The 14,470-nt window shown below is 52.9% G+C and overlaps 4 protein-coding genes across 8 annotated transcripts in view; 2 read left to right on the top strand and 2 right to left on the bottom strand.

The window, feature by feature from the left end:
• The window catches only part of EMC1 (ER membrane protein complex subunit 1), a 12,084-nt gene extending 12,013 nt beyond the window's left edge, over positions 1 to 71 (bottom strand). The window contains exon 1 of the mRNA XM_035901867.1: positions 57 to 71. Coding sequence (XP_035757760.1) covers positions 57 to 71 — 15 coding nt within the window. The remainder of the gene's footprint in view (positions 1 to 56) is intronic.
• A 13-nt stretch (positions 72 to 84) lies between these two features.
• On the top strand, positions 85 to 1,945 carry MRTO4 (MRT4 homolog, ribosome maturation factor). Its single transcript, XM_009646539.2, has 5 exons — positions 85 to 181; positions 386 to 453; positions 692 to 843; positions 1,313 to 1,389; positions 1,658 to 1,945. Exons 1-5 carry the CDS (start codon positions 125 to 127, stop codon positions 1,805 to 1,807), a joined length of 504 nt encoding a protein of 167 aa, XP_009644834.2. The 5' UTR covers positions 85 to 124; the 3' UTR covers positions 1,808 to 1,945.
• Positions 1,946 to 2,027: 82 nt separating this feature from the next.
• Positions 2,028 to 6,912, bottom strand: AKR7A2 (aldo-keto reductase family 7 member A2). Its single transcript, XM_035901866.1, has 7 exons — positions 6,871 to 6,912; positions 5,285 to 5,602; positions 4,663 to 4,767; positions 3,984 to 4,080; positions 3,783 to 3,882; positions 3,322 to 3,451; positions 2,028 to 2,735 (listed from the first exon to the last, which is right to left on the bottom strand). Exons 1-7 carry the CDS (start codon positions 6,910 to 6,912, stop codon positions 2,574 to 2,576), a joined length of 954 nt encoding a protein of 317 aa, XP_035757759.1. The 3' UTR covers positions 2,028 to 2,573.
• SLC66A1 (solute carrier family 66 member 1) lies at positions 6,428 to 11,371 on the top strand. Of its 5 annotated transcripts, none has more exons than XM_009646481.2 (8): positions 6,428 to 6,634; positions 6,843 to 7,080; positions 7,771 to 7,900; positions 8,116 to 8,203; positions 9,311 to 9,465; positions 9,702 to 9,794; positions 10,205 to 10,390; positions 10,722 to 11,371. In XM_009646481.2, the coding sequence occupies exons 2-8, from the start codon at positions 6,911 to 6,913 to the stop codon at positions 10,818 to 10,820; spliced, it is 921 nt and encodes a 306-aa protein (XP_009644776.1). In that variant the 5' UTR covers positions 6,428 to 6,634; positions 6,843 to 6,910; the 3' UTR covers positions 10,821 to 11,371. The 5 variants fall into 5 exon arrangements, with proteins under 5 accessions (XP_009644776.1, XP_035757790.1, XP_035757789.1 ...); XM_035901897.1 differs by having other exon boundaries at positions 9,684 to 9,794; XM_035901896.1 differs by lacking the exon at positions 10,722 to 11,371 and having other exon boundaries at positions 10,205 to 10,715.
• Positions 11,372 to 14,470: the final 3,099 nt, after the last annotated feature.

Genomic DNA, 14,470 nt, shown 5'->3' with positions numbered 1-14,470 from the left:
GGGGGGCACGGCGCGCGGAGGGCACGGCGCCCGAGGGGCGAGCGCGGCCCCGGAGCCTTCAGCCTCCTCATCGTCCTCTTCCTTCTCCTGTCGCCCCAGGATCTTCTTCGGGAAGAACAAAGTCATGATGGTGGCGCTGGGACGCGAGCCAAGCAGCGAATACAAGGAGAACCTGCACAAGGTAGGGGCGGGGGGCGTCCTGTGTCCCCCAAAGCTTCGCCTCGCCCGCGCTGCCTCCCTGTGGATGTTTCAACTGAATCCATCCATATCGCGATACAAAAGCTCTGTCGCTAGCGGAGCTCTCGTAGCTGGGGCTGGGCAGGACTGAAGCCTAGGGGGTTGCCTGGGTGCTGCCCGCCTCCCGTGGCCGGCCCGTTTCTTTCAGGTCAGCAAACACCTGCGAGGTGAAGTCGGTCTCCTCTTCACGAACCGCACCAGGGACGAGGTGGACGAGTGAGTACGCACGTGTCACGGCCAGGGTTCTGAAATGCTGAGCAGCGTTTCCTCCCCTCCCCACTTGACTACCTCACTTGCTGATGTTTCTCTTAATGCAGCGATGCTCCCATGAGGCTTCTCATCTTGTCCTTTTCTGCCATCCCTGCAACAATGGGCTACGCTGTTAATCCCTGTCTTAGCCCCCAAGGGATGTTCCTTCCATGGCTAAAGCTCTCGTTACTCGTCTCCCTCTCAGGTGGTTCTCCAAATTCAAGGAGGTGGACTTTGCCCGCGCAGGGAACAAGGCGACGTACACGGTGAGCCTGGACACGGGGCCCTTGGAGCAGTTCCCCCACTCCATGGAGCCTCAGCTACGGCAGCTGGGATTGCCAACGGCGTTAAAGAAAGGTAGGTGAAGTGGCCGAGAAGGTAAGCTTCATTTTTTATCTGCACAGGTAAGATCTTATTTGATTATTTAACATTCTCCTTATAGTTTTGGAGAAAACCTGATAGCTTTCTGCTTGTTCAGCTGGTGCTAGAACTCCTTACATTCTGTTTGCGCTGTTCCCCCTAAACTGATGCCAAAGATGAGTGAAACAACCAACTTTCTACAAGATACCATCCTTTAGCAGTGGAAACTAGGCCTAGCCTAACCTGCTGCCTTGGCATTCCATTCAGAAACCAGATATGGGATTGTTTGGGGTTTTGGGTTTTTTTTTGAGTTGATCTCGCCCAGCTTCTTGGGGTGTACTCATATTTGCACAGAAGGGCATAAGCTACAAAGGGCAGTGTTTGAGAGTCGGAGCTCCGCACCCCACGTTTCGGTGGGTTTATCCAGTATTATGTGAGTCTGTTTCAAGAGCTTTTGTTCCTGCAGGAGTGGTGACGCTACTTTCAGACTACGAAGTCTGCAAAGAAGGGGACGTTCTCACCCCTGAGCAAGCCCGCGTCCTGGTGAGTAACATCGTAACGCAGCGTCTGTGCGAGCCCCTGTTCCCCCGGTACAAAATAATCGACTTCAGCTTAGTTCCGCTGGAGCATGTATGTTCTCGGATGAAGGTGAGCAGGGTGTAAGTCAGCAAACATCCTTGCGCATTCCTAATGCGGCCATTATTTTGGCTCCTGCTTTGCTGTAGTTCCCATCCGGAAGCGGTATTTTTATGGTGTTTTTGCCAGGCTGGCCACAGTGGAACAGGAATGAGAGGTTTGTGTCCTTTCCTAGAAACTCTTCGGCTACGAGATGGCGGAGTTTAAAGTCACCATCAAATTTCTGTGGAATTCTGAGACGGGAGACTTCCAGAAACTTGTGGGAGATGCAGCAGAGGACGAGGAAGAGGAGGATGACGGTGATGATGACAGCAATGAGGACTAGCAGCAGTCCTTGCGCTTGGACTCTATAGACAGTTCTACTCTATTTTAGAGACAAAAAGAGGAGGATTTTTCCCTTCCCTGTTTGCACCCAGAGGACAAGGGTGATCAGCTCCAACATGCTCTTTGTAAAAGATGACCCAATTAGGCTTTTTTTTATATATATATATAAATCTATATATAAAACCAGATGGTTGTTGCTGCTGCCTGTTACTGTTTGAGCACCCCGGGATCTGAGGAAACACCACCTCAAACATGAAAAAGCTAGGTAATGCGGCTTTGAGGTGGCACACCTGATACAGGGGAGCGGGCTGCGGGTCTGTTCTTACCTCCCGATAAAAGCTTCAGAAGAAGCTTTTTAGCTCAAAGTCACTGAGCGCCGATAAGGACGTGCCAGCCAGGTTAGAGGTACGATTGAGAGGTGGGGTCTGTGTTAGAAAAAGGTTTTATTCTTGTACGTAATTATTTAAGATCATATTAAAGCAGAACAGGGGTCTTCATCCGGTTACCTGTCCATTTTCCCCAATTAACTATCTTTAAATCATAGCACGCACTGCATAGAGCTGAAGGTCCAGGAGGGGAGAAAGAATAAGGCCCCACACGACAAGTGCGGACAGTGGTGTAGTGGATCCTACATAGCTTCTTTAAGACAGGGAAAAATCAACACGTTTAGACGTCGATCAAAGGGGCAGGGTGGGTAAGTACCTCTCCCGTGCTTCGAGAGACTCCTGCTCCATTGTCCACCTGCTTTCTTGTCCCTACCCTAGTGTCTAGCGGAAATAGTTGGGACAGTCGTGTGCAGTCAGGTTCCAGGCTTTATCAAACGCCTCCACGACGGCTGGAAGCAGGGGACCCTCTTCACTATAGTCAAGGTTCTGCTCTAGCTGCTCCAAGTTGGACATCCCGATGATCACTGCGTCTCCGAGAGAACCCTGCAAAGCAGTAAGAGGAGTTGCTGATCCCACAAGGAACCTAGTTCGCTTCCCAAGCCGCTGCAGGCCAAACTTGAAATGTTTCCAATAAAGAACATCCAGTAACTCCTGGGTGTTTAGACAACTGACACCGCAAAGTTGCATTCACAAGGCCAGAACATCTCCAAGTCACGCTGACTCCTCAAAAGGTGCCAAATCCTACTTTACGGGGGACTAGGGGAATATTTTGGGGAGATGGAGAATATAACCATTAATTTCCTAGTCTGATGAAAAGCCAAGTCATCTCCTCGTAGGGAAGCTGGGTGGGAAGCCAAGACCCCAATAACTGGCACTTAAAATCTACCATTTCTGCCAACCCAATGAACACAAGATACCATGCGAAAATGCAGAGCTGAGTCACTCCGACAGCCTGGCCGGCAGAGCCCGTACAGCAGTGTTCCCTTTGGAACGCCACAAGCCCATGGCACACGCACATTAAAAGATAACCGTTTGTACAGAGCCACTTCCCCATTTGCGTGCTGCAACAGCCGCCCAGTTCTGGCTGTGGTGCACAGGCTGCTGGCTTACAGCCGTGTCTAGCTGGTACCTGCAGTTTGGAGTGATTGTACAACCAGCGCAAAGCAGCAGAGGTCAGGCTTGGTGCGTTGGAACCGTAAGCGTCTTTCAGAGCTCTTTCTACTAAGACAATTCCTTCAAAATTGTGTTTTTTCCAGTACCTGCAAGGAAGGAAATTGCTTTTATTGCCCTTGGGACCTCTAGTGAATGGTACATCTATATTCAGAGCAAGTAGGAGAGGGTTTCAGGAAGCATCATGCAACTCTTCGTAGCCTCTGAGGGCTTCTGCAATCCCCCACAGCAGGCCAGGAGGAAGCTGAGCCTAAAAACCACTCTGCAAAGCTCAGTCACAAGCCCCAACCACATGTGCAGACGTAATCACTGCACAAGCTTTGGTCAATTCTGCTTCCTCTCAGCTGATTATTAGTGTGTTTTTTTTATTTAGCCACCCCTGCTGCATCTCCCTGCTTGTCTTATTGGCTCAAAACATACCTGTCCCTGTAGGCTTGAGCCCAGTCATTCCCAAAAAACCTTCCAGTGGGCTGGTGTGTGTCTTTGTCTTCATACTTGTACTTGCCGGTCAGCAGCCCTCCTGCAAAGGGTCAGCAGCATGTTTAGTGGTGGGTTGCCTCTTCTACAGCCCCCATTTCGCATGTTTTCATCTCAGAAGTCTCACCCTTTCCCTCTCCGTACCTGCCAGCGGATTGTAGGCGTAGAACCGCAACCCGTAGTATCTCAGGCAAGGGAACAGCTCGGCTTCCACCTGGCGAGTGACCGCATTGTACATACCCTGCACAAAGATGAGGGAGACAACTTCAAACACCAGCTCATGACAGCAGTCACAAGCACCTGGAACAGCCTTTCCTGGCCCCTTCCCTGACAATACTCTCATCCTATCCAGAAGAGCAGCTTTAGGTCATACAGCGTTATCTGCTCAGGAACAGACTTTCTAAAGGATTGCAAGTCCAGAAGAGCAGCTTTAGGTCATACAGCGTTATTATCTGCTCAGGAACAGACTTTCTAAAGGCTTGCAAGTAACAGAAAAACTTTTATGAAGTTCCACATCAAGAGGGTCACTGACTCGGGCAATAAACGCATACTCAGCTTTTTCTGAGGTGATCTCACTCAGCTTTCTGATCACATGTGTCCTGAAAGGACTTCCCAGACTAACCAGAGCACTTTCCTTTTTTGAGTTTCTATCTGGCACACTGGGGACTGGTCCAAGATTTGGGGCTCCCAGACCATTCCCCACTGTCGCTGTAAGGACACAGAGAACCAGCTGCACACTGTTCTGATCCGAAGCCTCATATTTGTTGTTTATCTCAGCCTCCACAAAAGATCTACCGGACCACAGCAAACCCCCAGCCCTCACCTGGTACACCGTTGGCATCAACCAGTTGTTGTATTTGCAGATGGTGCAGATTTCTGCGACCTCCCATGCTGCGTAGTTTGATAGACCGAGTTCTTTAAACTTTCCCTGCAGAGGAATAAAAAGGTATTCAATTCCAGATTTTAAAAGTGCATCTGTACCTAGACAGTGCAAGGTGCAAACAATGAAAAGGACAGTCGCCAAATTTTATTCCAGAGTTCATCCCTCATCCCTGTTCACCTCTTCTAGATGACTATAAATTACCAGACCTGTCATTTCTATTCATTTTGAATTCACACCTTCTAATTTACATGGCACTGTTACATGAATGCAATTCAGGAATTCTTCTTCACACATTACCAGCACTAATCTTAATCTAGTCAGTTAACACAGCAGAAAGCAAAGTTCAGATGTTCTAACGTTTCCAAGAGCTTTTGGGAACAAAGTGCACCACGTGAACACTCCACGGAGCGTCAGCTCTTTGGCTTTGCCCTGGTCGCCTGTGTCCCCTCTTCCTAGTGTTGCACAAACCCAACACTGCAGAAGGGCACAAGAAGCAGCCCTGGTTGAAAAAGGTGATGGGAGGGAATCAAGAGATGGCCCAGGCTGGGACTTCCCACTTTACTTCTTTGTGCAGCTCATTGCAGGCACGCAGGGTCTCCTCCACTGGGGTCCCATGGTCAGGAGCATGGAGGTAGAAGAGCTCCACGCTCGTCCTCTTCAGCCTCTCCAGGGATGTTTCCAGCTGCGATCGCACACTTTCAGGCTTCAGCGTCTTCCCATCCCAGGGATTAGCCTTGGTGGCAACTTCCACTGGCAGAGAGAAAGAAAGAATGAGCAGGGACACTTCCACCTTCAGGAAGGGAATGGAGATAAGGGGCACAATGCAAGCACTGCTCAAGGTGTTTGAGTGAAGGCTCTTCTCCTCGGGAACCACATCTGCCTAGCAGGGGAGGCCCCTCTCCTTAGAGACTGCAAGTCTGCCCTAGAGAGGGAGGCCCCTCTCCTCAAGGCCCGGGGGTCAGCACTAGCAGGGGAGTCCCTTCCCCTCAGGGACGGTGTCAGCCCGGCAGGGAGGTCCCTTCCCCTCAGGGACGGTGTCAGCCCGGCAGGGAGGTCCCTTCCCCTCAGGGACGGTGTCAGCCCGGCAGGGAGGTCCCTTCCCCTCAGGGACGGTGTCAGCCCGGCAGGGAGGTCCCTTCCCCTCAGGGACGGTGTCAGCCCGGCAGGGAGGTCCCTTCCCCTCAGGGACGGTGTCAGCCCGGCAGGGAGGTCCCTTCCCCTCAGGGACGGTGTCAGCCCGGCAGGGAGGTCCCTTCCCCTCAGGGACGGTGTCAGCCCGGCAGGGAGGTCCCTTCCCCTCAGGGACGGTGTCAGCCCGGCAGGGAGGTCCCTTCCCCTCAGGGACGGTGTCAGCCCGGCAGGGAGGTCCCTTCCCCTCAGGGACGGTGTCAGCCCGGCAGGGAGGTCCCTTCCCCTCAGGGACGGTGTCAGCCCGGCAGGGAGGTCCCTTCCCCTCAGGGACGGTGTCAGCCCGGCAGGGAGGTCCCTTCCCCTCAGGGACGGTGTCAGCCCGGCAGGGAGGTCCCTTCCCCTCAGGGACGGTGTCAGCCCGGCAGGGAGGTCCCTTCCCCTCAGGGACGGTGTCAGCCCGGCAGGGAGGTCCCTTCCCCTCAGGGACGGTGTCAGCCCGGCAGGGAGGTCCCTTCCCCTCAGGGACGGTGTCAGCCCGGCAGGGAGGTCCCTTCCCCTCAGGGACGGTAAAACCCCAGCAACTTCCCCCAAAAAGCACCGGCTTTGGAAGGAAACCAGCAAATTGCCGAAAAAGCAGCAGATTTGCAAAGGAAACCCGGCAAGTTTCTGAAGAAGCAGTGGAGTAGCACGGCAAAAAACCAAAACAAACCCCAAGTTTCCGAAAAAGTGCGTTTTTAAAGAAAAACCAAGCCGGTTTCCCAACGGCCGCCAGCGAAGGAAGGTAAGGCCCTGCTCCGCCAGGACGCGCCGGTTGGGGTTTATTTCTCCTTTGAGGCCAAATCCCGCCGGGATGATGGCCTTCCCGGGCGGGTGTATCCCACCACCCGCAATCGAGCCGCAGCCGGAGGAGCCGTGAGCGTGTTCTTAGGACAGATCTATTTTTCCCCAGGATTATTTAATTTTTTCCTGTGTTATTGCATTTTTCCCAGCATTATCCTGACAGTTCTGCTGCCAGACACTAATAAACCTCCCTCGGCCGAGCTGAGCGCCAGAGACCATGGATGCGCGGCGCTGGAGGGGTCTCCCACCCGGGAATCTTTCCGACTGTCCCAACGGCTCCCGCTGGGTGATGGATGTGTTCAACGAATGCGCCCAGGACGGCCGGGACATGGCCAGCATCGTCCTGGGTCTGGTTTCCATCTTCTGCTTTGCAGCTGCCTCTTTTCCGTAAGTATCACTCCCAAAACCCGGCCGAGCCCTCCCCAAATTTCAAGCGCAAGCTGCCTGAATTATTAAATCTACCCAGCAAAAGCAGTCTGGGCTTGGAAAATTTAGATTTAAAAGGAGGAGAGGGAGCAGGCGGTGCAGCCCCAAAGCCTTGTTTGTTATTATATTATTATTACTGTGCTTGGCAGCTGTAATAACCCACGTAAGCCAACTGCAATGCAGTCATTACAGGTCATACGTGCAGAAAAAATGTTTCCGGGAGCCCTGGGCTTCTTGGAAGTGCTGGGGACAGCCGTGGCGGAGAGGTACATGGGGGGTCACACTCAGTCTCGGTGGATCATCAGGTTATTTCGTAACCAGAGCGGCGGTTTCTGCAATCGGAGCTTCTCCTCGCTGCTTTCTGCCCCTGCACGAGGGACAGATCACAAGGGCTTGAGCCCGGCGGGTTACTGCGAGCACCCAACGGGCCGCAGGACTTCTGACAGGGGCCACTTTGCAGTGGATCATGTGGCTTTGCTGGAGGAAATGTCTGCTTTTCCTCCCCCCCAGCCCTCCCTGAGTGCTTTGGGCAGGTGGCAATTGCAAAACGATCCAGGTGGGAACAACAGGGAAACCTGGGGATGGTTCCCAGTTAGCACCGAACCAGCTGGGGGTAACGCTTTGTGTCTCTGCCCAACGCTCTCTCTGCAGGCAGTTTTACCAAGCCTGCAAAACGGGCGTCATGGACCAGGCTCTCTCCATATATTTCCTGCTGGGATGGCTGGGTGGAGACCTTCTAAACCTCATTGGTTCCTTCCTGGCCGATCAGTTGCCACTGCAGGTACAGAACAACTCGCTGGGGCTGGGTTGGCTCTCAAACACCCCAAACTCCAGGGAGAAGGGATTGGATGGGTGCTGCTTAATCCATCACCGGGAACCAGAGACCCAAATGGCCGAGGGATGCTGCCTTCTCACCCCGGGGATGCCCCCTTCCTTGTCCTGCTGTCAGCTGGAGGCCTTTCTGCAGGCAGGACCAACCCGTCCTTCTCCCTGCAGGTTTACACGGCTGTTTACTACGTGCTCGCTGACCTGGTGATGCTGTCTCTCTACTGCTACTACAAAGCGAAGAACCGGGGTGGAGGATGTGAGTTGGCGTTATGGGCACAGCGGGGCTGTGCGTTCCCCTCGGTGCGTCTTTGGGGCTGGCTTGTCCTCAGCTGCAGAGCAGGAGAGGAAGCAATCCCGGGAGGAGATAAATCGGGGCAGGGGTGCTTTGCAGATGCATTGATGTGGCTACGAGATGCCCCTTGTTGCTCTTTTTTTCTTAGCTAAACTGAGCATCCATGAAAGCCACAGCGGGTACATAGCCACCGGCCATACCTGGGCCCTCTGCAGACCCCTGCAAACCACCGTGTGCAGCGTCCGGGTTGAAAAGAACCTCCCCTTGAGTTGCCTTAAGTATAGAAAAAAAATTACTCAACTGCAGTTATGCAGTGGCTCCATCTTGGAGCTGGAAACCATAGCCAGATCTCGACTCAGGCCACTGATTTAAGGGAAGGGGTGAAGTTTTCTGGCTGTTGCAGGGTCGATACTCCTCTCGCCACTAACAGCAGCCTTGATGGAGAAGTTCCTCCCTGTTCAAGTGGAGTAAGAAGGGAACCTGAATGGGGTTCTGCAGTTCTTGCAAAGCTTAAACAGCAAGAGAAAACCCACTTCTTAGCGTAGCAGCTTTCTGTGAGCTACAAACAGGCATCCCTTTGGATCCTGAAAACTATTCAGCTTATTAAAGCCATTTGAATTTATTAAACCAATTGATAGGTGGCCCACCAGTTTGGTTAGGACTGGAGAGTTTGTTTACAGAATATAACACAAGTTTAGCTGTCAAAGCAGGGCTCGGTCTGGCGGGGATTTGAACGTGCACCGCTGTGAGTTAAGACAGTGAAAAGTTTCTGGACGGGGGGGGCAGTGGGGCGTTGATTTAAGCCCTATAGCTGAAGAAACTCTCGATCTGCCGAGATAGGAGCAGCTTCCTCCCTGATAACTTACAAATTGCCCATATCGCTGTGAGATAAAATGCCGGCGGCAGCTATTGCCTGAATTACTCAGTGCTGGCTCTGCTGCCACAGAGATAAGGGAGAGCTTGAAGGTCTCTGTACCCAGAGGGGTTCCTGGTGCCCACCAGGGCTGCGGGGCTGTGCTGGGGGCTGATGGAGGAGCCCTCCCTAACCAGCCTCCGCTTGATTCCCCACAGTCACCGCTCTGATCAACGCAGCCTTCGTCTTCCTTTCCCTGGGGACGGTGTCGACCGTCTCCTTCCTGGGCAGAGGTGCTGCCTCTGTGCAGGACCCGGTGACGTTTAAAGGGAGGTCGCTGCTCTCTGCTCACATGGATGAGCCTGGGTTGAAGGTGAGATGGTTCCTAAACCTGGGTGATGGGAGGAGAGAAGATAAAGTGTCCAGTGGGGTGGGCATGTCCTGCTGGACCAGTGCAAGCCTGCTTAACGCTCAGCAGGGCGAGGGAGGGATGGAGAGAGCAAAGGCTGGGTTTTAGCCCTGCTGTCGCCTCACACGGAGCCGCGGTGTGGGCGGTAGGCACCTCTCTGAAAACACGGGGGCTGCTGGCAGCCCCCCCTTGCCTTGCAGCCTTTCACCAGGAGCGAGATCATTGGCTTCACTATCGGCTCAGTCTCCTCCGTGCTGTACCTGTGCTCCCGAATCCCCCAGATCTACACTAACGTAAGCACCGTGCCGTGAGCAGGGCAGGACAGCAGCCCAGCCCTGGGGGCCCCCTGGGGTCCTGAGATTTCAAATCAAAGAGGGGCAGTGGGATCATCTTTCCCCTCTTTGCTCAGAGGTCCCAGGTCCCTGTCTGTGATGATTTCATAAGGGACTATTTTTTTCTGTATCTCTGTTCCAAAACCTGATTAATTTTTCTTCCATCCCTTTAACATACCAATATTTTGAGGGCGGGGCTTTCATTTTGTCTTTATTTACAAGCAAAAGGGGAACTGAAAGGTTCTTGGCATTGAGTCACCACCTTTTTTCTTCTCTCTTTTTTGGGTGGAGGGTTACTTATTAATGCTACTTTCTAGTGAGATTTCAGAGAGCTGCATCCGAGCTCCTCTCTCTGGCCCCTTTTCTTCCAGTACAAGAGGAAATCCACCATCGGGGTCTCCTATTCTCTCTTTGCCCTGGTGATGCTGGGGAACTTGCTCTACGGCCTCAGCGTCCTCCTGAAGAACCCTGAGCAGGGGCAAAGCGAAGGCGACTACGTCCTGCACCACCTCCCCTGGCTGGTGGGCAGCCTGGGCGTCCTTTCCCTCGACGTGGTTGTATCCTTTCCCTGCCAACACTTCCCTCTGGGATCCCATCCCGCCAGCCAGGCTTTGCAGGGAGTGACCCCGTCTCAGGGCAGGCGGGGTTCGGCAGGAGCGGGTGGGTTGATGCACTCAGCGGTTGCTTTTGAGCTGTGCTTGCTCACCCGCATGCCAGTGATTAATTTATGGTGTTGCAACCACTGAATGCTTCAGACCTTTGTTTGCATTAAGCTCCTTGTCCTGTTTCCAGCTCTCCTGGCACAAACAGCCTTTTTTCGGGTGGCGAGACCCAGTGCATCGTGTAGATCCACCTTTGCTTGTGTGCGGAGCCTTAACCTCTTCTCAGATCTCCTTCCAGTTCCTTGCTTATCGCAGAGAAAGACCTGGTAGTGGCGAAGAGAGGGGTGCTCTTCTTGGCGAGCAGGGTGATGGCTTGGAGAGCTGACGAAAGGACCTGCCCTGGAGCAAGAACAGGATGATGCGGACGAGAAAGCTGGCCCTAAAGCCGGGCAAACCGGCCCCTCCATCCGGGCGGCTCTTGGGAGAAGAGGACTCAGCTAGTGGGTGACCTGTTGTGCTGCTGAGATGCTAAGCCCAGCCAGGTGGCAGGGGATGCTGCTGAGAGACCTCATGCCTCTTTGATACCAATGATGCTATCGGGATAAACAGGGAATTATTTGATACCTCAGAAGGTCACTTTTTGCTGCTCTTAGGCCCCACAGCTGAGCCCGGTCACTTCTGCTTCACCTGCTGTCTCTCCAGGGTGATCTGGAGCTTCCTTGGTACTGGCAAACGTGGGAAGAGGGGACAGTGATGACCGACCTGCCACGAGCACCGCTTACCTGTGCGGGCCTCGCGTCTCCACCACTGAGCTCTTGCTGGAAGATACAGCAGTGACTGGAACCAGTTCAGGAGGAGGAAGGGAAGGAGCGGCGTAACCAAAGTGTTTCGGTTCACACACACATTTTAATACCTCACGCATCTGTAAAACAAGTCCTTGCCTGACGTGCCTCCTTTGGTTTTATTTTGCCGGTTCGTCTGGCAGCTCCTGCCTCTTTCTTAATGTGTCTCATAGTCCCTGTTTCCCTGACCGCATTTTTTGTCTCACCCATGTTTTAATTGCATGGGCTTCATCAACCAGCTCCATCTGGTTAGCTGTGGAGGCCGTTACCCAGGCAGAAGATGCTGCCTCTCTGCTCGGTCTGGTTTTTGGTCCTGCCTTCTCTTTCATGAATTTATCCCCAATTTGATGAATTTACCCCCCTTTTGGGACCCTGCACGCCAGCTCCTTGACCGCGCAAGGGCAAGAAGCAGCGTCGGTTTAGGAAGAAGCCGTGTCCCTGGCCGGAGAGCAGCTTTTGGGCAGGCTGGGGAGAGCGGTGGTGTAGCCAGGAGGTGGCTGCCTCCCTCCCCTGTGCGGAGCTGTTTCTGCTGGGGAGGAGCAGCTCCATCTCACGGGGCAGGCAAGAGGAAAATCAACCAAAGCTTGTAGCCCCTTCAAGAAAAGCTAACAGGACTTCGTCTTTTAAACACAAGAATTTTCCTTTTCCTGCAGTCACTATTACCTCTTCTTTTTGCTCCCCTTTCTCCCTCTCCAGCTTCTTTCCCGATACCCAGCACTTCCCTGCTGCCCACCCATGCAGCCCCCTGCTCCCTGCCCCTTTTGGCTTTAGCTATACTATCGTTAATTTACAATTCCCCAGCCAGGCCCATGACATTTCACCTTCCCAAGGCAGTTGCCCTCCTCCCTGCTTCATCCTCACTCCGAGGAGGCCAAGCCACGGCTCTGGGATTACACAGCTCAGCCTAGACCGTAGGCGAAATGGGAGTCAGATGAGCCGATGCCCATCAGACTGCAACAGCAGATTAATTAAAACCCGAGCTGTGCCGGTATTTGGAGCTGACCCATTTGGGTTTGGAAAGAAAAAATGTTTTTCAGACTCTCCAAGTCCCGTGAACAAAAGGGGGTGGGGTTTTTCACTCCATCAATTCACAATCCTTCCCCTCCAGGCTCATGGGCGATGGGGCCACTCGCCTCTTCCTCGTCCTGGAGCCAGCAGGATTTCCTCTGCTGTCTTTCCATAAGAATTGCAGAAAAACAATTCCTATCTAATACTAATACAAACCATCAGCAGATTCCTAGCAAGAGAGAAAGCACAGCTTGGTTAGACCGCTATTTATTACAGATAAAGACCCTGGGGCTTGGTTTTATTAAAGGAGTGGGTTTTAACCTCGGCTCATGTTTGCTGGCTCAGCCCTGAGGTGCACGGTTGGTTTACTGAGAGCTGGATTTACTGAGCTGACCTGCGCAGGGGGCTAGGGTGGGATCTGGCACGCCAACCTTGCGGAAACGAAGGCTCATGACACCAGATACTTGCCATGTACTGGCTAGCCAAGAGTTTTCTTAAAACCAGAAAAACAACCTCTGATAGAAGGAGGTTGAATATATATATATGTGTGTATGTTTATGTGCCAGCAGCCACACAGGTGGTGGTGGATGGAAATTCATGTCGCAAAGAGCCTCTCGCTGAGGTTATCGTCCCTCTGAGACTGTAACGCAGCCCTGTCCCCAAAAGAGCCTGCAATTAAAGATTTTGCAGGGGCAAGCGTTAAACCAGAAAAAGCACGGAGCAGAAACAACTTGTGCCAGAGTGTGAACATAACTCGGTGGTGGGCTGGGGGCTGCAGTAGCCAAGCCAAAGCTGGAGGTTAATTCCCAAACCATCGGGTTCCGCTGCTTTGAGGAATAAACCGCTGCCGTAGTTGCATCTGTCCTGCAGCACGTACCCATACGAGTGCTCTGCGGAAAGGGTTTAACCCTGCACGCAAGCCATCGGGGCGTCTGTATACCCCAAGCCTATACATTAAATGCATTGGAGAGGAGATGCTTCCACTTTCAGCTTGCATGCACAGATGCGGCTTTGGAGAAGGAGAACAAATCCCCTGAAAACTTTAGCCCATGACAACTGGGAACAGGGAAGAGGAACCGCGAGTCTCCCCCCCTCCCAGGCTGACACGTGATTTCCAAGCTTCAAGAGTTCATGCAAACTTATCTCCAACTTCAAAAAAGTTCTTACTTGGACAGAACCAAGAGGCAACAACGACCAGATCCTGCCACGTCCCCCTGGGGATGCCAGCTCCGAGGCCAGCACGCGTCTGCCTGCATCCCACGTGAGCCGCCCCTTGGAGCAGAGGCCCCCGGGTAAACACTCCGGCACGGGGCTGTAATCACCTGCAGATGTCTGGATGTGAAATAGGTCACCTTAGAAAAGCAAAATTAAGAGCGCGTTAATCAATATTAATGCCAACAGTCTCCATTTGCATAGGTTTACCCCAAGGCCAATTCCAATGGCCACGTGCAGGAAAAGCCCAGTGGGTATTTGCTTCCTCAATTTCACCAGGATTAAGAGTTTGTTGTAAGCAAGGCACAAAGCAGGCAGCGGACCTGAAGCCGTGCATGGTCCCTCTGACCACCAAGGGTTTAAAAGAAGGGGAAAACCTAAATGAGCTCCACACATCACACGGGGAGCAAGCAGAGAAGGAGCTTGTGGGTGAGCATCAATGGTTGGAACCATCCACCTCCAACTGCCCCAAAGCAGGCAGACGACCTGAAGCCGTGCATGGTCCCTCTGACCACCAAGGGTTTAAAAGAAGGGGAAAACCTAAATGAGCTCCACACATCACACGGGGAGCAAGCAGAGAAGGAGCTTGTGGGTGAGCATCAATGGTTGGAACCTTTTTAATACACCCAGTAAAGCTGGACTCATCTTTCTCTAAATACATCTGCTGGACGTCTGAAGCATCAATCCCAGTGGGATGACAACACCCCAGAATCATAGAATCACAGAACCGTTTGGGTTAGAGAAGCCCTTTAAGCTCCTCAAGCCCAGCCCTTACCCCCACCCTGCCATCCCACCACTAAAGCACAGCCCTGAGCACCTCAGGTAGAGCAGGCAAACGAGTGCGACAGCTGCCCTATGTCCCACCCGCCTTAAAACAAACAAGATTTTAAAAAAAGAGGAAAAAAGCGCTTTGTTTTCTGTGGCCACATAAGCCAGCGGCTGGTGGGCGTGGCCCTGGGCCCGGGGGTTGGCC

This window comes from Egretta garzetta, unplaced genomic scaffold, assembly GCF_000687185.1.
Source record: "Egretta garzetta isolate BGI_Z169 unplaced genomic scaffold, ASM68718v1 scaffold69, whole genome shotgun sequence".
In the NCBI taxonomy this organism is placed as follows: domain Eukaryota; kingdom Metazoa; phylum Chordata; class Aves; order Pelecaniformes; family Ardeidae; genus Egretta; species Egretta garzetta.
Note: the sequence above shows the minus strand (reverse complement) of the source record. Positions and strands in the feature narration are given on the sequence as shown.